At 40.1% G+C, this 25031-nt stretch overlaps 1 protein-coding gene across 1 annotated transcript in view; it reads right to left on the reverse strand.

The window, feature by feature from the left end:
* Positions 1–25031, reverse strand: part of THSD7B (thrombospondin type 1 domain containing 7B) — a gene marked incomplete at its 5' end in the record, with an annotated part of 794653 nt that overhangs the window by 376295 nt on the left and 393327 nt on the right. Inside the window, 2 exons of the mRNA XM_081243155.1 lie at positions 5959–6062; positions 10576–10705. Coding sequence (XP_081099281.1) covers positions 5959–6062; positions 10576–10705 — 234 coding nt within the window. The remainder of the gene's footprint in view (positions 1–5958; positions 6063–10575; positions 10706–25031) is intronic.

A 25031-nucleotide genomic window follows, 5' to 3' on the forward strand; every position in this document is an offset into this window, starting at 1 on the left:
TTAAGGAAGAACAAAAAGATTTGACAGAAGATTTGAGATCTTCTTACTTTGGTCCACATAAACGTTGTTCAGTGAGAACAAACCAAAAAAAGAATGCAGGTACTTCATGGAAGTCAAGGCAGCACAATTTTGATCTCCAGCACCTACTCTGTATCCATTACAGTGTCATAGATGTCAAGTCTCTCTGCTGTGATAGAGTATACGCATAAACTTTTGAATAAGAGGAAAGCACTATCCTAAAGAAAAATACTGGCAAGTCCATTAAGCCAGTTTTAAAGTAGTCACTGTGAGCAGCAAAACAAGAATCAGATCATATCCATAGACAAACTCACTCCCCCAGCATCCTCACTTTTTCTTGTTTTAGTACTGATATTCTACCCTATGAAGGACAGATACATCAAAGTATGTTGCAATATTTAAGTTTCGTCCTCTTATATTTTCATTTGCCATAGAAGCTGAGCTATCGTCCCTTCTTAATTCAGATAAAGCACAAGAAGCTGTGCAGAGAGAATACCCAGCTCTCCCTGAAGGACTGGACAGCTAGGACAATGGAACCCAAATTCTCATTTCCTTGAAGATGGTATAAATGCTTAGTGACAGCTGTAATTCTATCTGCCCTTCTGTGTTCTTTTCTTTTTCTTCTTTTTTGATTAGAAAAGTATTAAAGTATTATATAAATGTATTCTTACTGTAAGTCAATTAACCGGGTCAGCAATATAAACACAATGAGATAAAACAAGGAGCACTTCTGTTTGGGGCAGTTTAATGGCTTAGAAATCATAAAAGGCCCTTCTAATGAAAAAGAAAAAAAAAAAACCACTGGATCAAATATATATCTTCTAAATGGATTGCTGGGCTGGCCCAGAGGAAAGGAACCCATAAAGCACAAAACAAAGTAAAAACTTGGGATGCAAGGTAAGCAAGAGAGACAACCTTTATCCTCAGGGTTTCTATTAAATTTTGGAGAACCAAGTTTCCACTTTCATGACTTCAAGAACTTTTATGCAGAACCTCATAAAATACCCCATACTAGAAGTGATGACCACAAAGGCTGGCCCTCAGTATAAGGGTAGACTGGAAATAGACATGCCAAGTAACATGCCTTGGCAAGGCCACTTACATGTCTACAATTTAACATTGGGTAGTGAGAGGACCAAAATCTCTTGTGAGAATTTATAATCCCAAACTGGCCTGAATTCATGCCTCCCTCTCTGATTTAAAAAGTCCTGAAATAGAAATTTAAATGGAAAGTGTTTCCAGCTTGCTCGGGCTTCCATGGGACTGAAGGGTATAAAAGCTGCCTGACCAGAATGCCCAAGCAGGGGAGGAAGGGACTGAGGGTCTCCTAATTCCTTCTTCAGACTTTCCTTTGATCCTCCTGACTTCAGTATAGCCCCTTGCCTCCACCCTCCTCTGCCTGCTGTCCTAAGTCCACAACCTCTCTGGTTCTAACATCCACAGAGAATAAACCTCCAGGCTCCCACAAAAATAGCAATAGGTCGGAGCCTGACTCTGCAAGGTGAAGGGCTGGGTGTGAAGAGTGTTCACTGCTCTTTAGTCAGACTCTCAAAAGCTCCTGATTTTTCTCCCATCCCCTACACACGCACGTGCTCACACGCGCACACACAGCCTTGCCCACTTCCCTTTGCAGAGGTGGTGCCTTTCCAGAGTTGTCCAGGCCAAATCATCGTTTTTCTTCAGCCTCCACACCTTCAACTGCGCCAACACTTAGGTATGATCCTGCTCTGCAAAGTACTTTCCCTATATCTCCATCCACTTTCTACATCATACAGTATGATTGAGGTTACAGATGGCCCTAATTTACTTGAAGGTGAGCTTATTGCATTTCTTGTTTTTAGGAGCAATTTTATAAAGGGGATCTCACGGAAGGTTACTTTTTTGTTACTCTTTCATGTTTTCCTTGCTGGTTTTGAAGTAATTTTAGAGAAAAGATGGGAGTAGAAATATCTTGGCTCCACTGTCTTAAAATTGGAGACCTATTCTACTGCTTTAAAAGTGTAAATTTCTCAACAAGTAAACACAAGGAATTCTCTAATGGTGGAGTCTAACTTGGGAAAAACTCAGGTATTTACTTTGCCTACTTTAAAGGACAATCTGGCCTCCAGCCAGAATCCATTTAAAATACTTCTAAGACAGAATAATTTACCGTTATAGGATAAGATTCCACATAGTTTAGGAGCAATGTCTCTGCAGAATGTACTAAATGGCTTTGAAGTGAAAACAAACCCTAATGATACTCCAGTATCACAGAGCATCAAAGTCCAGGTCACCATGTAGAGTTAAGTTGTGCCCTGCACAAAGGTACCATTTTTAAAAGACTATTTATGTAGACTTTGCTGATCTAGATATTTTATAGCAACTTTGCAGCAGAAAGCAAGCACAAGTCTTATAATAACAAGATTATATTATTATAATTTTCTGACATATGGAAGTAAAATGTTTTCAGGAAGTGCTCCCTTCTTGTAAATTACAGAATCACTGTATAGCCTCCTAGCAGCCCTGAATCAAACTACCTTGCAAATCAAATTTACATTTGCAAATGTTCCCACAGGGACATCATTTCCAAGGTGTAACTATTATGGACTGAATTCTAACCCCTAAAATTCATATGCTGGAGCCCTGACCCCAAATATTAATGTACTTGGAGAAAATAAAGACGGCCAGAAACAGGCTGCTCTAATCTGGCAAGGCCAGCAATATACTCTCACTGTCCTTCCTCGGGGGCCTATCAACTTCTAGCCCTATTTCGTATATTAGTTTGCAGGGATCTGATCACTTTTCCTTCAACAACATATCACATTGGCCTTTACATTGGTGACTATCTTGATGGGACCTAGTGAGCAAGAAGAAACAACTACTCTGGACTCATTGGTAAGACATCTTCATGTCAGAGAGTGGGAAATAAAAAAATTGAGAAAATTCAGTAGGCTTCGACCCCAGTGAAGTGTCTAAAGGTCCAGTGGTGTGAGGCATGTTGAGATATCCCTTCTAAGGAGAAGACAGGTTGCTACATCTGGCCCCTCCTACAACCAGAATAAAGACACAACATCTATCGTGCCTCTTCGGATTCCAGGCAACATAGTCCTCACTTGGGTGTGTATTTACTCTAGCCCATTTGCCAGGGGATCTGAAAAGCTGCTAGTTTTGAGTGGGATCCAGAAAAGAAAAGGCTCTGTAACAGCTCCAGACTGCTCTGTCACTTGGGCCACTGAATCCAGTAGATTCAATGGTGCTTGAACTGACAGTGGCAGACAGGGATGCTGCCTGGAGCCCTTGGCAGGTTCCTATAGATGAATTGCAGTTTAGGTCCTTAGGATTGTGGAGCAAAGCCCTGCCATCCTCTGCAGGTAGCTTTATTCCATTTGAGGGACAGCTACAGCCTTAGTAGAGGCTGCATGCTTAACCATGGGCTACCAGAGTTACCATGCAAACTGGATATTATCTGACCCATCAAACCACAAGGTAGGGCATACACGGCAGAACTCCATCATCAAATGGAAGTGGTATATGTGTGACTGAACCCGAGTAGGCCCTGAAGGCACAATAAGTTACATGAAGAAGTAGCCCAACTGCTCATAGTCCCCACTCCTGCTAAACTACCTTCTCTCTCCCAGCCTGCATGTATGTCCTCTTAGGGAGTCTCCCACAATCAGCTGACAGAGGAAAAGAAGACTTGGGCCTGGTTTACGGATGTTTCTGCATGATATGTGGGCACAACCCCTAAATGGACAGCTGCAACAACACTATAGCCCTTTTCTGAGATACCCCTGAAATACAGAGGGGAAGGGAAGCCTTCCCAGTGAATAAAACTTCAAGCAGTAAACCTGGTTGTTCACTTTGCTTAGAAGGAGAAAAGGCCAGATGTGGGATTATGTACAGATCCACAGGCTGCGGCCAATGATTTTGCTGGATGGTCAAGGACTTGGAACCTGATTGGAAAATTGGTGACAAGGAAATTTAGGGAAGTGGTAAGTGGAAAGACTTTTCTGAATGGCCAAAAATGTGAACATATTTGGGTCCCATGTGAATGCTCCCTAAAATGTGACCTGGATTGAGGAGGATTTTAATAATCAAGTAGATAGGATGACCCATTCTGTGGATACTAGTCAGCCTCTGTCCTCAGCTACCCCTGCCATTGTCCAATGAGGTCATGCACAAAGTGGCCACGGTGGTAGGAAGGAAGGTTATGCACAGGCTCAGCGTCGTGGACTTCCATTTACCACGGGCGACCTGCCTACAACCACATCTGAGTGTCCAATCTGCCAGCAGCAGGGGCCAATGCTGAGTCCCCAGTATGGCGCCATTCCTCGTGGTGATCAGCCAGCTACACGGTGGCAGGTTGATTACATTGGACTATTTCCATCATGAAGGTGTAGTGTTCTGTTCTTACCAGAATAGGTTCTTACTCAAATAGGATAAGGATTTGCCTTTCCTGCACACGATGCTTCTAGCAAAATTACCTACCATCCATGGACTTACATAATGCCTTGTCCATAGTCATGGTATTCCACACAGCACTGCTTCCGATAAAGGAACTCACTTCACAGCAAGTGATGTGTGGCAATGGACCCATACTCATTGAATTCATGGTCTTACCATGTTCCCCACCATCCTGAAGCAGCTGGCTTGATAAAATGGTGAAAAGGTCTTTTGAAGACTCATTTATAGTACCAATTAGGTGGCAATACCTAGCAGGGTCGGAAAAAGTTTTCCAGAAGCATCCAATATATGGTGCTTTCTCTCCCATAGCCAGGATTCACAGGCCCAGGAGTCAAGGGTGGGAATGAGAATGGCACAACCTATTATTACCCATAGTGATCCACTAGTAAAATTTTTGCTTTCTTTTCCTCTGCAATCTTATGCTCTGCTACCTTATAAGCACTTATTTCCAAAGGGAGGAAGGCTTCCACTAAAAACACAGCAATGATTCCATTGAACTAGAAATTAAAACTGCCACCCACCCACACTGGGCTTCTTATGCCTGTGAATCAACAAAGAAGGGAGTTACTGTGCTAGCTGGGATGACTGGTCCTGATTAATACAATAACCTATCCAACAGGAAGAAAAACAATTCTCAATATGCCTTTTAGTTGAATTATGAGACCAGCGATATGCAGTTGGTCCTACAAGGTCTGATTTTGCTACATACATCCCTTTAGTAACAGAGTGGTCAGATTTTTAAGAATAAAGCATTTCTTCTCATTCTGCACTTTGGTCTGAGTGCTCCCTGGTTGCAAACTGTCTTTTTGGTGTGTGCACAATAAACTTTTACTAATTAAAAAAAAGAATAAATAAAATGAAAAAAAAGAATAAAGCACTTTTTATCAAACCTCGTATCATTGGCATCTAGATTATGAATGAAACAAAACAGTGAGCAATCTGATGAGTTTCTGAGTGGTTTTCAGAGATTTCAAAATGCCACACCTTCTAGACATTGATGATAAAAGGCACTTTTACTCAGATCCAGAAGCCTATTCACAGCATCTTCCAGAAATTTTAATGGTTCCTTTCTATGTATATTACATATAAAACATACTCTAAGTATGTGTATAACGACCAGGTTTAAGTCATGATTATTATGATTAGTTAATTCATTCAACAAATATTTAATGAGCACCTAAAAAGTACAATATGTACTATTGGGTCCAATCTTGACACATCCTTCATTCCTTGACTAATATCCAACATGCATTGGCGTAGGCTAACGGCTGAGAACAGATATTTGCTTACATTGCATTAGTCCTTAGGTGCACTAGTTAGTTATGGTTGAAATATCAGCATTAACTAATGCCAAGCTTAAACTCAAACAGTAATAAATATAACTAATCCAATCCAATAAGATCACAACTTATTCAAATATAAAAAGAGGCAAGAGTTTATAAGAGCAACATAATTTTGAATTACATTTGAATAGAAAAACTTTTAAAATTCCCTTACCTCTTGTTTGCACCCCCTTTCCGCAGGTTTCACTGGTGCCCATTATTCCCTGCCTGACAGACTCTGGCACTAAGATACAGGGGCTCCATTTCTGTGGCCTCCACCTGTGATGACAAAGAATAGCAGACTAGAAATTTCACCATGACAAATATACAGAAGAAATATTTGAAATAGGTGAATTTGAAATCCAAAAACATAAAGGTAGTAATTCAATAAAAATGGATTTGAAACCAACGTCATAAAAGGGAGCTCTGGCACACACTAGGGATGGTAACAGTCCCTCTGCCCCAGATCCATGGTTAATGCAATAATTCCACTTTTTAAAATGTGGACATTTTGCACACAAAGTGGCCATAAAAAGCGTTAGAAGCATAGGACAAATCTAGAAGGCTTAGCTCTTTACGAACTAAAAATTGTTTAAAGAAAAACAGTAAAAGAAAATAAAAGAGAGAAAATCCCTTTGTCCCATTGGAGCATTAGAGAATCAAGGTTTGAACACGTGAAAATTTTGGGTGCAAGCTTTCACACTTGGTCTTCTGCTTCAAATTTTTCACAAGGTGTTTCCTAGGACTTTGGCGTAGCTCAAATGTCTCAATAGGTTATAGAGTAAAAGGGAGGTGGGGGGCCATGGGGACTTATCTTATGTGATAGTTCCTCTCAGGGAAGAGGAATGGATCTGTCTCTGAGGAATTACCAATATTTCTTCTCCACAGAGGAAACAGTATCTAAGGAATCCTTCTGGCTTTCCAGTGTGTGTTTCTTTTAAGGTGAACAAAACTCTACTTTTATGACCCACAGGACAGACTATGATTTAAGCCCTTAAACCTGTGTCTTCAGAATATTCCAAAAAACCCAAACTCTAAATGTAACCACAGATTCTCCTCTTTCACTAGGTATATTTTTACCCTTTTTCACATGGGCCAATACCTCTGATAAGAGATGCTACTTCAAAAAATGAAACAGAAACATGAAGCAAAAATATTACTGACCTGTTTTGCAAGATGAAACAATTCAGAGATCTGTTGCACATCAACATGCATGCAATTAACGCTACTACATTGTATACTTAAAAATGTTTAAGATGACAATCTCTGCTGTACAGCAAAGTGACTCAGTTTTACACATATACACATTCTTTTTTTAATATTCTTTTCCATTATGGATTAGCAAAACATTGTAAATCAACTATACTTCAATTAAAAAAAAGTGAATTTAGCAAAAAAAAAAAGTTTCAGATGGTAAGTTTTATGTTATGTGATTTTACCACAATAAAAAAGAAGTCTCAGCAAAAGAAAAAGATAATGTATATCAGAACATGGAGCAAACTTTCTTTGCTCAGGAAAAGTCACTTCAAAGGATTCTCTTACTCATGTGAACATAGATTCATACAGCGCGTGGAGATCACTTAACATAGCCCGGCTTTAATCTCTGCACTCACCACCACCTCTCCCCCATCTAGACTAGGTGAGTCTCAGGTGTCTTGAACAATTGGAGGTAAGTGAGGCAGTGGTGGTGTTAAGGGATAGATAACAGACCATCTTTCAGAATCAAGCAAAGTACATTAAAATATAAAAGTAAAAAATACACATCATTGAACTCATTCAAGTGGCCTCCATAATGAGAATAACCGAAGCGCTAGGGAGAAGTCAGGAAACAGGTAAATAGAAAAACCTGTCACATTTAAAGAAATCACCTATTACTTTTAAGTAGTAGAAATTTACTTTGTAGATGCATAGACGCATTAAGCATAGTTCCAAAACACAGAAACTGAAATGGTAGGGGGTTTAATTTAGCTTTTCAACTAGGACATGTCATTCACTCAGATCCCTCAAGTTCACAAAAGACTTTCTAAAGTGAGACCAAGGAATACAATCTAGCTTAAGCATGCTAAATAAAAGGAAGACATGTCCAGGACTCTCTTGCTAGACTCTTAGTTTTAGAAGGATAAGCCTGGGCTCAGAGATGTTAAGTGACATGTCTGAGATCGCACTCGTCAGGGCAGGCCAGCTGTCAGTCCTAAAGCCCTCAAAGTTCAGCCACAGACTCCTGGGGACACCCTACTGCCAATTCTATACAGGGGCACATCGCCCATGCTGTCTTCCCTTTTGCTTATATCAGCCACTCCAAAATGTGCCTCAATTGCATAGATTATTTTGAATTAAAGTTACTTTAAAAATGGTTAATGTAAGAAGGACACTCTGACCTGCCCTTCCATCTCCCTGAAAGCAGGAAATAGATCTCTCCTGTGAAAGGTGCCCTCCCTACATCTGAAGGTAGAAGGACACCCTTATCCCAGAGATAGGGTATTCGGGGCTATATAAACAAACCTTGTTACTATTTAAACTTACTACCCCAAGCCCAAACTCTTTCATGTCAAGATTGAGCACCCAAAACCTATGTTTCTTCATCCTGTCAATTCTTCACAGATTTATTGTTGCTCTGTCTAAAAAGTATAAAAGTTGCCTGCTTTGGCCACTTCTAAGGTACAATTTCTATGGGACCTCCATGCATATGAATTAAAATTTGTTTCATTTTCTCCTGCTAACCTGTCTCATGTCAATTGTATTATTAGGCCAGCCACAAGAACTCAAGAAGCGTAGAGGGGGAAATTTCCCCTCTCCAACACTTACTAACTTAACATGGTGGGAAATGCTCAAACTTACAGAAAAATTTCTATAGGCATTTTGATTCTGTTTTAATTTGGTAAACATGAGAATGTCTCACCTTAATGGAATTAGAAAAAGAAGAATCAGAAGAAAATGATAAAGGTCTACATTAACTTGCCTCCCTAACAAACCAATGAGGGGAAAGCAAAATCTAAATTGGAAACATATTATGCAAAATTCAAGGATGTTTGACTAAGGGCATAGACTCACGCTGGTAACTTGGACACATGTTAAACGACGCATCAGGAGACATGATACAATCACCCCATCCATGTACAGTGGAACTGATTTCTGGGGAAAATGGCAGGAGGTCACTGATGGAAACTAGTTCAAATATGAGTGACTAAATTGAAGTGCAACACGAGAGTAAAGAGAGCGGACAATAGGAAGGAGAGCCCACTAACAGTTTCCAGGATTTTCTCTGATTATAATAGCACTGGGTTCATAAAATGTCTAAAAATATTTGATTTGGCTAATTTTTTCAATTGGCTACCTTCCCTGAGAGCTCTTCTTGCTGAGCTCAGAAGTCTCCATATTTATACGTGGTACAAAAGGAGGGATATTGACGGTGTTCCCACAATGGCCCTGTGGATAATGAGCAAAAATTGGTAGTCTGGGCTTGTTCCAGTGTTTATTCACATCCTCCCCAAACTGGTCATCGGATAGAAACAATGGGAGGAAAGGATGATGCAGTTGATCATAATTTGGACTTCTTCAATGACACTCTAAGCTTTAATGAGCGGGAGGTCTTCTTAAAAAACGAAACAAGGGGAATTCCCTGGTGGTCCAGTGGTTAGGACTCTGCAGTCTCACTGCCGAGGGCCCAGGTTCAATCCCTGGTCTGGGAACTAGGATCCCACAAGCCGCATGGCCAAAACAAAAACAAAACCTATTTTTTCTGAGTAGATTAGCCCTTGAATCCCATAGCTTTAAGATACAGTTTCTTGAATAATCAAGAGAAACACTAGACATTTTTGCTAAAGGCATTTTTTTTTTTTTTGCAGTACGCGGGCCTCTCACTGTTGTGGTCGCTCCTGTTGCGGAGCACAGGCTCCGGACGCGCAGGCTCAGCGGCCACGGCTCACGGGCCCAGTCGCTCCGCTGCATGTGGGATCGGCACGAACCGGTGTCCCCTGCATCGGCAGGTGGACTCTCAACCACTGCACCACCAGGGAAGCCCGCTAAAGGCATTTTTAAGTGTGCTGATAACAGCGCAATTTTTAAGACCATGGTCTTGTTTTCACAAATAAGTAAAACTCAACAGTGATTGAACTTAATCCAGAAGTACTTTAAAGCAGTGTTTCAATCCAATGTTAAAAGAATGGAAGTTTATGACTAAACACACAAACCTCAGGTATTGTTTTTATAAATAGTAATCACCAACTTGCCAAAGGGGCACATATAGGTAATATATCATTTTCTTCTTCTAAAAACAAAAATATCTCCATAGGTTAAACTTTTTTCTAAGATTTCTTAAAATGTGTATATGACAAAAATTGCAAACCACAACCATTTTTGAACTAAAATACACAATTATTATAGAAGTATACATTTGTTCTTAATTCTTTATTAAAGGCTTTAGGATGAGAACAATAGAATGAGGTAAGTTGTGAGTGTGTGTGTGTTTGCAAGTAAGGACCTCCTGAATCTCTCCGGATCCGGATCCTGAAAATTGACTGCCTGGGTGGCGGAGCTCCAGCAGCTCAGCTACAATCAAAACATGATTGTTTCTTTTTTTCCCCTGTTAATTAGACTTTCATATTCTTTACTCTTTCAAAATCTATTCTAGATAAGAGGGGAAAACAGTGAGATATCTGAAGATAAACAATGCTACTACCTCTTTGTATTTCTCACTACAAGTATTTCATATAATAACCATATATTATATGAAAGGAAATAGGTCATGACTTATTCTAAGGTCTAATGATTATTTAAAAGGGTAATTAATTACCGATATATGGGGCACAATGACACATCTTCACACTCTCGCTCTTCAAATAAGGTATCTGGGCATTCTTGGCCTCCGTTGGCTGCTTCTTGGATGATAATCCTGTATCGAGACTGTTTTATTGTGGCATTTCCTGAAGTAAAGAAAAATAAAATTATAGTGCCCTTTTATGTGGATGCAGAAAAAAGTCCAGGGTTAGGGAGCAATTGAAAAAAGAAAAAAAAAAAAGAGAAGAAATAAGAACCTGTGGAAAGACTACTTGGGAAATGAGAATAACAAGCAAAGACCAGGGATTAATACACAATCTTACTTCTATGAGGAAGACACGTCACACTTAATAATTGTAATTTCAAATCTATATGTTCTAATATGTGAAGACTGTTTCCCACTGTCTTAATATATTTTAAATTAATCAGAATCTATATTACGTTTGGCATAAAAGTTCTATGGCATAATCTGAGAAACTCCAGAAATGCTCTTTAATCTCAAAACAACAGCTCAGGGGGCTAATATTTTACTATTAGCAATTCACTCCCTCAGGGGGGACACTTCCTTCTTTAGGCTACTTTTTACTCTGCAAATACCCTTATTAAAATTAATACATTAGTAGCATATTTATTTATAGGTATTAATTTATTTGATTTCTTATTCCTCATAACCTGAGATAATATGGGTATAACTGGAATTTAGAGAAGAGGCACTAAAATCATGACAGAACGAAACATAGACATATGTCTTGCTGGTGATTCTGCTGAGCTGCAGAAGTGGTAACAGGCGCCTCGATAAAAAGACAGCTGATGTTCACTTTAACATGGGAGGGCATTCATTTCATAATCTTTAGATGCCTTCTAGTCAACAGCAACTACCAAAATCAATGATGCTGTTTAGCAGCTATTTTAATTACCATGTGTAAGATATTGCACTTGATATGCAGATACAAATTCTTGAACTTACAATTAAACAGAAAGAAGAGGGGGGCAGATAGATACGCAACTAGTTATGAGACGCTGTAGAGTAAAAAGCTTCAGGCAGTGGTACAGTGTCAGGACAGTATAGAAGAAAATGTAATCATTTTTAACTCTGGAAATCTAAGGCAGCTCCTTGGAGAAGGCAGATTTTATTCTGGCACTTGAGGGCTAAGTAGAAAAAAATTTTTTTTCAGAAAGAGAAAGACAAATACTGAATGATATCACTTTATGTGGAATATAAAATATGACACAAATGAACTTTTATGAAACAGAAACAGACTCACAGACATAGAGAAGAGATTTGTGGTTACTAAAGGGGGACTGGGGGGAGGGAAGGATTGGGAGTTTGGGATTAACAGATGTAAGCTCTTGTATATGGAATGGATAAACAAGGCCCTACTGTATAGCATAGGGAACTATATTCAACATTCTGTGATAAACCGTAATGGAAAAGAATATATTAAAAAAAAAGAATGTATATATATGTACAACCAAATCACTTTGCTGTACAGCAGAAATTAACACAACCATATTTCAATTAAAAAAAGAAAAAAAATTTTTAAAGCCTGAAGCCATTTCAGGTCAAGAGAACAGTTTGAGGGCTTCCCTGGTGGCGCAGTGGTTGAGAGTCCGCCTGCCGATGCAGGGGACACGGGTTCGTGCCCCGATCCCGGAAGATCCCACATGCCGCGGAGCGGCTGGGCCCGCGAGCCATGGCCGCGGAGCCTGTGTGTCCGGAGCCTGTGCTCCGCAACGGGAGAGGCCACAGCAGTGAGAGGCCCGCGTACCGCAAAAAAAAAAAAAAAAAAAAAAAAAGAGAACAGTTTGAGAAAAGGCACTAAGATATAAGGGTGCATGGACTTTACAGAGAAAGACACATAATTGCATTCAGGAGGAAGATGTGTGTGTGTGTGTGTGTGTGTGTGTGTGTGTGTGTAAGGCTTGTGGGCCAGTGCTTCTAGGGGCTGGGGGAGAATCACAGAGAGGGTTATAAAGAATGGAGAGAAGGGGAAGCATAGGAGAAAACTGAAAAAAATTTTAGGTTTAAGACAGATAATGGGGACTTCCCTGGTGGCACAGTGGTTAAGAATCCACCTAGGGGACACAGGTTCAATCCCTGGTCTGGGAAGATCCCACATGCCAAGCAGCAACTAAACCCGTGAGCCACAACTACTGAAGCCCGTGTGCCTAGAGCCTGTGCTCCACAACAAGAGAAGCCACCGCAATGAGAAGCCCACGCACCACAATGAAGAGTAGCCCCTGCTCGCCACAGATAGAGAAAGCCCGCACACAGCAACAAAGACCCAACGCAGCCAAAAATAAATTAAAATAAATTAATAAAAAAAAGAACCTAGGAGGCTTATACCAAAAAAAAAAAAAAAAGACAGATAATGGACATAACCATATAAAGAAGAAAATTTCTAGAAAGCCAGTACACTAAGTGGAGCAAAACAAAAGGACAAAAAAGGAGCTTTTATTAATATTATATATTCACATGGTTTCTAAAAAATTGTAGCACAAAAAGACTTACTATAGTGAGAAGCAACTGACCTATAACCCATTCCCTGTCCTCCTCCTCCCAGAACACTCTGAACTCTTTCTGTATTTAGTTCTTCTGTGGTTACCTCCAAATCTATAAATAATATGTTCATGTCATCGCTTCTCATTTTATTAACTTTAGACATCTATTGATTTTCTGCTATAACTGATGAGTATTTACTCTGTACCATCTTTCAATTTTTTATAATTGTATCGCTATTTTTATGCCTCTCCCAGTTATTTAAAGGCTTTAAATAACCTGTATTTTTTTCCATCCCACTCTTCATTCCCGTCCTCCATCAGATCAGTCAGCAGGGTTCTAAAGAGTCTTCCTGGGTAGACGAGCTTCCTCGTCTATTGCCACCCACTTCCTGCTAAGTTAGGTCCTGGCTTCCCGTGCTGCATCACCAGTTTCTCTGTTCTTCAGTCTTTGTCCACTGAATCTTTCATAAATGAGTTTAGATCTCTCACCCACTGGTGGTCCTCTCCTTTTGTTTTCGACAAGGAACTGGGGCTTTTAAAATTCATTTCTACCACTTTAAGAGATTATGAAAAGGGGAGACCAACACACTTGTATATTTCATGATCCTGAACTGAGTTAAGGAGATGCATGGGGTCTTTTCCATTTACTTCAGTTTTTTGGCTCTTCTTTAACTTGTTTTGTACCAAGAGATCTGACTATAGAAGGTATGTATTAGTGGCCACCTTGTGCATTGGCTTCTGGTTGGCTTTGGCCCTAAGTGATTTGGGGCACATAGTGGAAGGAAAAAAAGTTGATAAAAGGAGGGAGAAGGAGAAAGAGAGAGAGAGAGAGAGAGAGAGACAGAGACAGAGACAGAGACAGAGAGAAAGAGAGAGAGAGAGACAAAGAGAGAGATATCAGGGTATTTATTCCTCCAGATCTCACCCTCTGAATCAACTCACAAAGCCACAGTTCCTATGGAGTGGTGCTCTCCTGCAGCTACTTTCTCTGAGTTCTTCTAACTGCTCCTACCTGTATCAACTTTCAGGCTCCCAACTTTCCCTAGCAAGGTACTGTCAGTTTACATTAACCCCATCCACTCCTTTGTAAACAGTTCCTTCATTGAATTTTCCCCAGTTACCCCATATGAGTGGGCCACCGATTTCCTGCCAAGACATGCTTATAAAGTCAAAGGAGAGTTGCTACTATTTGACAGAGAGGAATGGTATAAGTGGCCCCTTTTAAATGTAGTTAAAGCCCAGTGAGGACTATGGAAAAAGAAGCTTAAGAAGAAAGAAAAAGTGTAATTAAAACAGTTCTGTATAATAATATATTAATACAATCTATCTTAATTTGGGTGGGGACAATCCAGATAAATAATTGTGCCTTTAGGAAAAAGAAAAAGTCTCTTCCACCACTGTCAAATAATTCCAATTACACTGTACTTACTCTGAAAATTATTGTTTACCCTCAGTTGTATACATGAATATGTGTGTGTGTGTGTGTGTTTTGTCCAAGTGTTATCTTAGGAGACCGGAAATAAAGATTGAAGACAATAGGAAAAATTAAAGGGTTGACTTTACACCACATTGAGAGAGAGCATGGATCAATGCCTCTCCCTTCACAGGGCATGCACAAGCGTGAACACACACACACACCACACACAGTGAACACTCGCACATAGAGGTATTCTATTTATGGTGTAATCCCAGATCAAATAATTCACAGTTTGGGAAAAATAGCTGCATTGATTATCATGCCCTGTAGATGTTCAGGTGAAGGCTGAGAAGGGTGGGTTCTATGGGCAAAACAAACTTTTAGAAATGAGCTCAGGTTTTTTAAAGAGAAAACTGATTGGCACTGTACAGCAATTAAGAAATATTTATGTGTCTTTGAAGAGAGAGAGAAACAAGGGAGGATCCTGATGAAGGGAAACGCCAACAGGATCTGGGAGACACCTGTTAAGAGTTTCTAAGTGAACGTGTGTCTGTTTCCTTTGCCTTGAACATTGGAATGGTCATATTCAGCATTCAGGTTTTTGCTTTGTTTTGTTTTGTTTTTTAACATCTTTATTGGAGTATAATTGTTTTACAATGGTGTGTTACTTTCTGCTTTATAACAAACTGAATCAGTTACACATATACATATGTCCCCATATCCCCTCCCTCTTGCATCTCCCTCCCTCCCACCCTCCCTATCCCACCCCTCTAGGTGGTCAAAAAACACCAAGCTGATCTCCCTGTGCTATGCGGCTGCTTCCCACTAGCTATCTATTTTACGTTTGGTAGTGTATATATGTCCATGCCACTCTCTCACTTTGTCACAGCTTCCCTTCCGCCTCCCCATATCCTCAAGTCCATTCTCTAGTAGGTCTGTGTCTTTATTCCTGTCTTACCCCTATGTTCTTCATGACAATTTTTTTCTTAGGTTCCATATATATGTGTTAGCATACTGTATTTGTTTTTCTCTTTCTGACTTACTTCACTCTGTATGAGAGACTCTAGGTCCATCCACCTCAAGACAAATAACTCAATTTCGTTTCTTTTTATGGCTGAGTAATATTCCATTGTATATATGTGCCACATCTTCTTTATCCATTCATCCGATGATGGACACTTAGGTTGTTTCCATCTCCTGGCTATTGAAAATAGAGCTGCAATGAACATTTTGGTACATGACTTTTTGAATTATGGTTTTCTCAGGGTATACGCCCAGTAGTGGGATTGCTGGGTCGTATGGTAGTTCTATGTGTAGTTTTTTAAGGAACCTCCATACTGTTCTCCATAGTGGCTGTATCAATTTACATTGCCACCAACAGTGCAAGAGTGTTCCCTTTTCTCCACACCCTCTCCAGCATTTACTATTTCTAGATTTTTTGATGATGGCCATTCTGACTGGTGTGAGATGATATCTCATTGTAGTTTTGATTTGCATTTCTCTAATGATTAATGACATTGAGCATTCTTTCATGTCTTTGCTGGCAATCTGTATATCTTCTTTGGAGAAATGTCTATTTAGGTCTTCTGCCCATTTTTGGATTGGGTTGTTCGATTTTTTGCTATTGAGCTGCATGAGCTGCTTGTAACTTTTGGAGATTAATCCTTTGTCAGTTGCTTCATTTGAAAATATTTTCTCCCATTCTGAGGGTTGTCTTTTGGTCTTCTTTATGGTTTCCTTTGCTGTGCAAAAGCTCTTAAATTTCATTAGGTCCCATTTGTTTAGTTTTGTTTTTATTTCTATTTCTCCAGGAGGTGGGTCAAAAAGGATCTTGGTGTGATTTATGTCATAGAGTGTTCTGCCTATGTTTTCCTCTAAGAGTTTGATAGTGTCTGGTCTTAATTTAGGTCTTTAATCCATTTTGAGTTTATTTTTGCGTATGGGGTCAGGGAGTGTTCCAATTTCATACTTTTACATGTACCTGTCCAGCTTTCCCAGCACCACTTATTGAAGAGGCTCTCTTTTCTCCACTGTATATTCTTGCCTCCTTTATCAAAGATAAGGTGACCATATGTGCGTGGGTTTATCTCTGGGCTTTCTATCCTGTTCCATTGATCTATATTTCTGTTTTAGTGCCAGTACCATACTGTCTTGATTACTATAGCACTGTAGTATAGTCTGACGTCAGGGAGCCTGATTCCTCCAGCTCCATTTTTCGTTCTCAAGATTGCTTTGGCTATTCGGGGTCTTTTGTGTTTCCATATAAATTGTGAAATTTTTTGTTCTACATCTGTGAAAAATGCCAGTGGTAGTTTGATAGGGATTGCATTGAATCTGTAGATTGCTTTGGATAGTAGAGTCATTTTCACAATGTTGATTCTTCCAATCCAAGAACATGGTATATCTCTCCCTCTATTTGTATCATCTTTAATTTCTTTCATCAGTGTCTTATAATTTTTTGCATACAGGTCTTTTGTCTCCTTAGGTAGGTTTATTCCTAGATATTTTATTCTTTTTGTTGCAATGGTAAATGGGAGTGTTTCCTTAATTTAACTTTCAGATTTTTCATTAGTGTATAGGAATGCCAGAGATTTCTGTGCATTAATGTTGTATCCTGGTACTTTACCAAATTCATTGATTAGCTCTAGTAGTTTTCTGGTAGCATCTTTAGGATTCTCTGTGTATAGTATCATGTCATCTGCAAACAGTGACAGCTTTACTTCTTTTCTGATTTGGATTCCGTTTATTTCTTTTTCTTCTCTGATTGCTGTGGATAAAACTTTCAAAACTATGTTGAATAATAACGGTGAGAGTGGGCAATGTTGTCTTGTTCCTGATCTTAGTGGAAATGGTTTCAATTTTTCACCACTGAGGATGATGTTGGCTGTGGGTTTGTCATATATGGCCTTTATTACATTGAGGAAAGTTCCCTCTATGCCTAATTTCTGCAGGGTTTTTATCATGAATGTGTGTTGAATTTTGTCGAAAGCTTTCCCTGCATCTATTGAGATGATCATATGGTTTTTCTCCATCAGCTTGTTAATATGGTGTATCACATTTATTGATTTGCACATATTGAAGAATCCTTGCATTCCTGGAATAAACCCCACTTGATCATGGAGTATGATCCTTTTTATGTGCTGTTGAATTCTATTTGCTAGTATTTTGTTGAGGATTTTTGCATCTATATTCATCAGTGATATTGGCCTGTAGTTTTCTTTCTTTGTGACATCGTTGTCTGGTTTTGGTATCAGGGTGATGGTGGCCTCATAGAATGAGTTTGGCAGTATTCCTCCCTCTGCTATATTTTGGAAGAGTTTGAGAAGGATAGGTGTTAGCTCTTCTCTAAATGTTTGATAGAATTCGCCTGTGAAGCCATCTGGTCCTGGGCTTTTGTTTGTTGGTAGATTTTTAATCACAGTTTCAATTTCAGTGCTTGTGAGTGGTCTGTTCATATTTTCTATTTCTTCCTGGCTCGGTTTCGGCAGGTTGTGTATTTCTAACAATTTGTCCATTTCTTCCAGGTTGTCCATTTTATTAGCATAGAGTTGCTGGTAGTAATCTCTCATGATCCTTTGTATTTCTGCAGTGTCAGTTGTTACTTCTCCTTTTTCATTTCTAATTCTATTGATTTGAGTCTTCTCCCATTTTCCTTCATGAGTCTGGCTAATGGTTTATCAATTTTGTTTATCTTCTCAAATAACCAGCTTTTTGTTTTATTGATCTTAGCTATCATTTCCTTCATTTCTTTTTTCATTTATTTCTGATCTGATTTGTATGATTTCTTTCCTTCTGCTAACTTTGGGGGCTTTTTGTTCTTCTTTCTCTGATTGCTGTAGGTGCAAGGTTAGGTTTATTTGAGATGTTTCCTGTTTCTTGATTTAGGATTATATTGGTATAAACTTCCCTCTTAGAACAGCTTTTGCTGCATCCCATAGGTTTTGGGTCATCGTGTCTTCACTGTCATCTGTTTCTAGGTATTTTTTGATTTCCTCTTTGATTTGTTCAGTGATCACTTCATTATTAAGTAGTGTATTGTTGAGCCTTCATGTGTTTGTATTTTTTACAGATCTTTTCCTGTAATTGATATCTAGTCTCATAGCGTTGTTGTCAGAAAAGATACTTGATACGATTTCAATTTTCTTAAATTTACCAAGGCTTGATTTGTGACCCAAGATATGATCTATCCTGGAGAACGTTCCATGAGCACTTGAGAAAAATGGGTATTCTGTTGTTTTTGGATGGAATGTCCTATAAATATCAATTAAGCCCCTCTTGTTTAATGTATCATTTAAAGCTTGTGTTTCCTTTTTTATTTTCATTTTGGATGATCTGTCCATTGGTGAAAGTGGGGTGTTAAAGTCCCCTACTATGAGTGTGTTACTGTCAATTTCCCCTTTTATGGCTGTTAGTATTTGCCTTATGTATTGAGGTGCTCTTATGCTGGGTGTGCAAATATTTACAATTGTTATATCTTCTTCTTGGATCGATCCCTTGATCATTATGTAGTGTCCTTCTTTGTCTCTTCTAATAGTCTTTATTTTAAAGTCTATTTTGTCTGATATGAGAATTGCTACTCCAGCTTTCTTTTGATTTCTTTTGATTTCCATTTGCATGGAATATCTTTTTCCATCCCCACACATCAGTCTGTATGTGTCCCTATGTCTGAAGTGGGTCTCTTGTAGACAGCATATATACGGGTCTTGTTTTTGTATCCACTCAGCCAGTCTGTGTCTTTTGGTGGGAGCATTTAATCCACTTACATTTAAGGTAATTATCGATATGTATGTTCCTATTCCCATTTTCTTAATTGTTTTGGGTTTGTTATTGTAGGTCTTTTCCTTCTCTTGTGTTTCTTGCCTAGAGAAGTTCCTTTAGCATTTGTTGTAAAGCTGGTTTGGTGGTGCTGAACACTCTCAGCTTTTACTTGTCTGTAAAGGTTTTAACTTCTCCATCAAATCTGAATGAGATCCTTGCTGGGTAGAGTAATCTTGGTTGTAGGTTTTTCTCCTTCATCATTTTAAATATGTCCTGCCACTCCCTTCTGGCTTGCAGAGTTTCTGCTGAAAGATCAGCTGTTAATGTTATGGGGATTCCTTTGTGTGTTACTTGTTGTTTTTCCCTTGCTGCTTTTAATATGTTTTCTTTGTATGTAATTTTTGATACTTTGATTAATATGTGTCTTGGCATGTTTCTCCTTGGATTTATCCTGTATGGGACTCTCTGTGCTTCCTGGACTTGGTTAACTCTTTCCTTTCCCATATTAGGGAAGCTTTCAACTATAATCTCTTCAAATATTTTCTCAGTCCCTTTCTTTTTCTCCTTTTTCTGGGAACCCTATAATTCAAATGTTGGTGTGTTTAATGTTGTCCCAGAGGTCTCTGAGACTGTCCTCAGTTCTTCTCATTCTTTTTTCTTTATTCTGCTCTGCAGTAGTTATTTCCACTATTTTATCTTCCAGGTCACTTATGCGTTTTTCTGACTCAGTTATTCTGCTATTGACCCATTCTAGAGTATTTTTAATTTCATTTATTGTGCTGTTCATCATTGCTTGTTTTCCTCTTTAGTACTTCTAGGTCCTTGTTAAATGTTTCTTGCATTTTGTCTATTCTATTTCCACAATTTTGGCTCATCTTTACTATCATTATTCTGAATGCTTTTTCAGGTAGACTACCTATTTCCTCTTCATTTGTTAGGTCTGGTGGGTTTTTACCTTGCTCCTTCATCTGCAGTGTGTTTTTCTGTCTTCTCATTTTGCTTATCTTACTGTGTTTGGGGTCTCGTTTTTGAAGGTTGCAGGTTCGTAGTTCCCGTTGTTTTTGGTGTCCGTCCCCAGTGGCTAAGGTTGGTTCAGTGGGTTGTGTAGGCTTCCTGGTGGACGAGACTAGTGCCTGTGTTCTGGTGGATAAGGCTGGATTCTGTCTTTCTGGTGGGCAGGTCCACGTCTGGTGGTGTGTTTTGAGGTGTCTGTGGCCTTAGTATGATTTTAGGCAGCCTCTTTGCTAATGGGTGGGGTTGTGTTCCTGTCTTGCTAGTTGTTTGGCACAGGGTGTCCAGCACTGTAGCTTGCTGGTCGTTGAATGAAGCTGGGTCTTGGTGTTGAGATGGAGATCTCTGGGAGATTTTCACCGTTTGATATTACATGGAGCCGGGAGGTCTCTTGTGGACCCGTGTCCTGAATTTGGCTCTCCCACCTCAGAGGCACAGCACTCACTCCTGGCTGGAGCACCAAGAGCCTTTCATCCACATGACTCAGAATAAAAGGGAAAATAAGGAAAGAAAGAGGATAAAATAAAATAAAATACAGTAAAATAAAATAAAGTTATTAAAATAAAAAACTATTAAGAAAAAAAATTTTTTAAGTAAAAAAAAACAACAAAAATACGGACAGACAGCTCCCTAGGACAAATGGTGGAAGCAAAGCTATACAGACAAAATCACACAGAGAAGCATACACACACACACTCACAAAAAGAGAAAAAGGGGAAAAAATAATATATCTTTGCTCCCAAAGCCCACCTCCTCAATTTGGGATGATTCGTTGTCTATTCAGGTATTCCACAGGTGCAGCGTACATCAAGGTGATTGTGGAGCTTTAATCCGCTGATTCTGAGGCTGCTGGGAGAGATTTCCCTTTCTCTTCTGTGTTCGCACAGCTCCCGGGGTTCAGCTTTGGATTTGGACCCGCCTCTGCGTGTAGGTCCCCTGAGGGCGTCTGTTCTTCGCTCAGACAGGACGGGGTTAAAGGAGCCGCTGATTCCGGGGCTCTGGTTCACTCAGGCCACCGGGAGGGAGGAGCACGGAGTGCGGGGCGAGCCTGCGGCGGCAGAGGCCAGCGTGACGTTGCAGCAGCGTGAGGCGCGCCATGTGTTCTCCCGGGGAAGTTGTCCCTGGATCACGGGACCCTGGCAGTGGCGGGCTGCACAGGCTCCCCAGAAGGGAGGTGTGGAGAGTGACCTGTGCTCGCACACAGGCTTCTTGGTGGCGGCAGCAGCAACCTTAGCGTCCCACGCCCGTCTCTGGGGTCCGCGCTGTTAGCCGCGGCTCGTGCCCATCTGTGGAGCTTCTTTAAAAGGCGCTCTTAATTCCCTCTCCTCGCACACCAAGAAACAAAGAGGCAAGAAAAAGTCTCTTGCCTCTTCGGCAGCTCCAGACTTTTCCCCGGACTCCCTCCCTGCGCTCCGACCGAAGCCCGAGCCTCAGCTCCCAGCCCCGCCCGCCTTAGCGGGTGAGCAGACAAGCCTCTCAGGCTGGTGAGTGCCGGTCGGCACGGATCCTCTGTGCGGGAATCTCTCCGCTTTGCCCTCCGCACCCCGTTGCTGCGCTCTCCTCCGTGGCCCTGAAGTTTTCCCCCTCCGCCAACTGCAGTCTCCGCCCGCGAAGGGGCTTCCTAGTGTGTGGAAACCTTTCCTCCTTCACGGCTCCCTCCCACTGGTGCAGGTCCCATCCCTATCCTTTTGTCTCTGTTTATTTTTTCTTTTGCCCTACCCAGGTACGTGGCGGGGGGGGGCGGTTCTTGCCTTTTGGAAGGTCTGAGGTCTTCTGTCAGAGTTCAGTAGGTGTTCTGTAGGAGTTGTTCCACGTATAGATGTATTTCTGATATATCTGTGGGGAGGAAGGTGATCTCCGCGTCTTACTCTTCCGCCATCTTCTCAAACCTCCCAGCATTCAGTTTTAAAGGGATTTTCCCCCTTGCTATGATGTAAAGTGCCTCAAATTATGACCAAACCTATAGCAGAGTTGGTTTCACACAACAGACATGGTTTAGCAGGTGTCATAGGAAACTCAAGGGCATGCAGCCTCTACACTTGGGATGAAGTAGCCAATATAGTCTTCTCACATCTGTATTGTTGTTTTAATTTTTTGGCTGCACTGCATGGCATGTGGCATCATAGTTCTCCGACCAGGGATCGAACCCATGCCCCCCGAATTGGAAGTGTGGATTCTTAACCACTAGGGAAGTCCACTAGGACCACCAGGGAAGTCCCTTCTCACACCTGTATTTTGAAACCAGCATGAGGGCAGCAGGTTTGTATCAATCAAAGTAGGACAATCATTCCAGAAATCTGAGAATTAATTAGCAAGAAAGGAAGTGGATGCCCATGATAGCACCCAACATCATGGTTTGAAGCAGACAAGAGAGGATGAGCAAAAGGCCAAGTAAAAGCTCTCAGGAAGCGATGTCAATGTCTCCCCTTCCTTTGAATACACAAGAAGGAAATGATTTCTGGGAAGTAATACAGAGAGGCAAAGACCATGGCTTTGCAGGTGGAAAACATTTGTATTACATATGTATCTAAAAAGTATTAGAAATTTCCTGGAATTATCATCTTAATCTATATCAGATGCACTTCTAGGCATTTTGCATATACTCTCTCATTTTATTATTACAACACTTTATGAGGTTGGTATTATTACTATTGTTGTTTTTATTATTATCATTATTATTGTCACGATACCCATTTTGCAGATACGACAATAGAGGGTAGAAGAGGTAAATAATTTCCACAAAATCACCTACCTAGGATTAAAATCTCATTAAATAGACATCAAAACCCATGATTTTTCTATAAAAGAGACTTTATAGTAAGGTGAAGAGAAAGAAAGGGGCATTCCAAGTAGAAGTTCACATCGCAGGTTCTTTGTTATTCCCAAGGGATACCTTTTCTTTTCTAATCGATTCTTCAACAGTACCCTGTTGGCAGAAGGCTTCAAGTATCAATAAAAGCAATGTTTGCAGGGCTTTGTGAGTGATGCTTTCAACCTCATTATGAAAAGTAACAATAAATTGAAGTGCCTGTTCGCAAACATAAACAGCCGCTCAAGCATGATTACGCCTAATAAACAAGTAGTCTACATTCAATTTTAATTTATGCATATTTATCATTAATAAGTCATCAGGCATAATTAAACTTAAGTTATTAATTATAGTCAAACGAAGTTAACATTTAGAAAAGATGGCAACTTAAAGATCAAGAGCCATATTTCATAAAGGAAATATATAAGTGGGCTACAAACATTGAGGGATATTTATAGATTCTCTGTGAAGTCTTTCCCAGAAAGATGGTAGCCAAGGTGGAGGAAACGGTGCATAAAGAGTACCTCTGGGTGTTCACAGCCAGGTAAGCTGGAACACATTACACTGAATTGAAGAGTCATGGGTGTTGAGCCCTGATACCAGGGTTATTCAGTCAATGATTTGAAGTAAAGAACTGAACCTCTAAATTTCCAATTGATTTGAAATGTGAGAGGAGGGAGCAAGTAGAGCCTGGCAGAGCTCAGTGAGTATAAGCACTGGCTGATAGGAAGGCACGGTTGGAGATTCTCCTAAAGGCAAGAGGGTGTGCAAAGTAGATACAGGATGGATAGTTAACAGCAATGCACAGAAGTTATTCCAACACCAATCTGCAGAATTCTGATGGTACATTTATAAAAAATGACCTCTCTGGCTTTCCCTTGTTTCTCAATTGTCTCAATTACTAATAGGTCTAATTACAATTGTCTCTAATTACTAATAGGATTTCAGTAACCCATTCTGCTTCTAGGCACCAATATCCTTCCAGGCTTATCGCCTTGTAACTCTTGATTCCCACCTGACACCCTTTTCTCCTCCCCACTTACACCTCCTGTTCAGCATTAAACAAACAAAACCAAAATTCTATTGATCATTCCTCTCTAATCAATCGATCTTGAAGCAAAAGGATGGCACCAGTGATATTTTAAGATCCATATAATGTAAACAACCACACATTAAATACTTCCTGGGGTGGAGTTACAACTCTAGTGCCTATTAGATTTCAGACAATTCCTTTAAACATGCTAAGCCTCAGCTTCCTTGGCTATAAAACAGGCCAAATATGTTTTTATTTCATATGATTTCTTTGAGGATTAAATGAGATACTGCATGTAAAGCATGTCCATGCTGTGTGGTACAGGGAGTCTTTTCCAGCATTGTAAAAGTTCATGAGAGAAGGTGAGAAGGAAGGTTTTGAAAAATAGTAGGAGAAAAGCTTCAATAGTTGAGGCTCTTTCTAATTAAAAGAAACATGTGAAAAAATGGTCTTCTATTCAGTTCTGGGTCGCATTCATGTTCTGAGCATCTAAAGGTAGACCATGAGTGGCTTGAAATCCATCCACGTTTCTGGTAAATTAAACTCCAACTGCAAGGCAGTTAGCACCATCCACCTTCTGATACCATTGGAGAGGGATGGGTAGGGTGAGCAAACATCCTGGCTGCTCAGGGTAGTCCGAGTTAATGCCTGTTAACCTGACTTAAATACTAAGAGCTCATCTACTCACTTTCAGAAAGGCCTCGTTTTGTATAAAAAATTACATGATCACTCAGGAAAAGACCATCACTCCCATGTGAATGCAAGGAACAAGCACATTTTGCTTCCCACTGCACCAAAGGGTGGCATTTCAAATGTGTGGAAAAAGCTGACTGCACTGCTGTTCTTAAAATTATCAATTCAGTCTGATCACTGGACCTTATTGCTTCTTGCCACAGAATTCTGCTTGAGATAGCAGTTCATGCAGCCCAAGAAAACTGTTTT

The sequence above is a fragment of the Mesoplodon bidens genome (genome assembly GCF_964165515.1).
Source record: "Mesoplodon bidens genome assembly, chromosome: 8".
Taxonomy (NCBI): Eukaryota; Metazoa; Chordata; class Mammalia; order Artiodactyla; family Ziphiidae; genus Mesoplodon; species Mesoplodon bidens.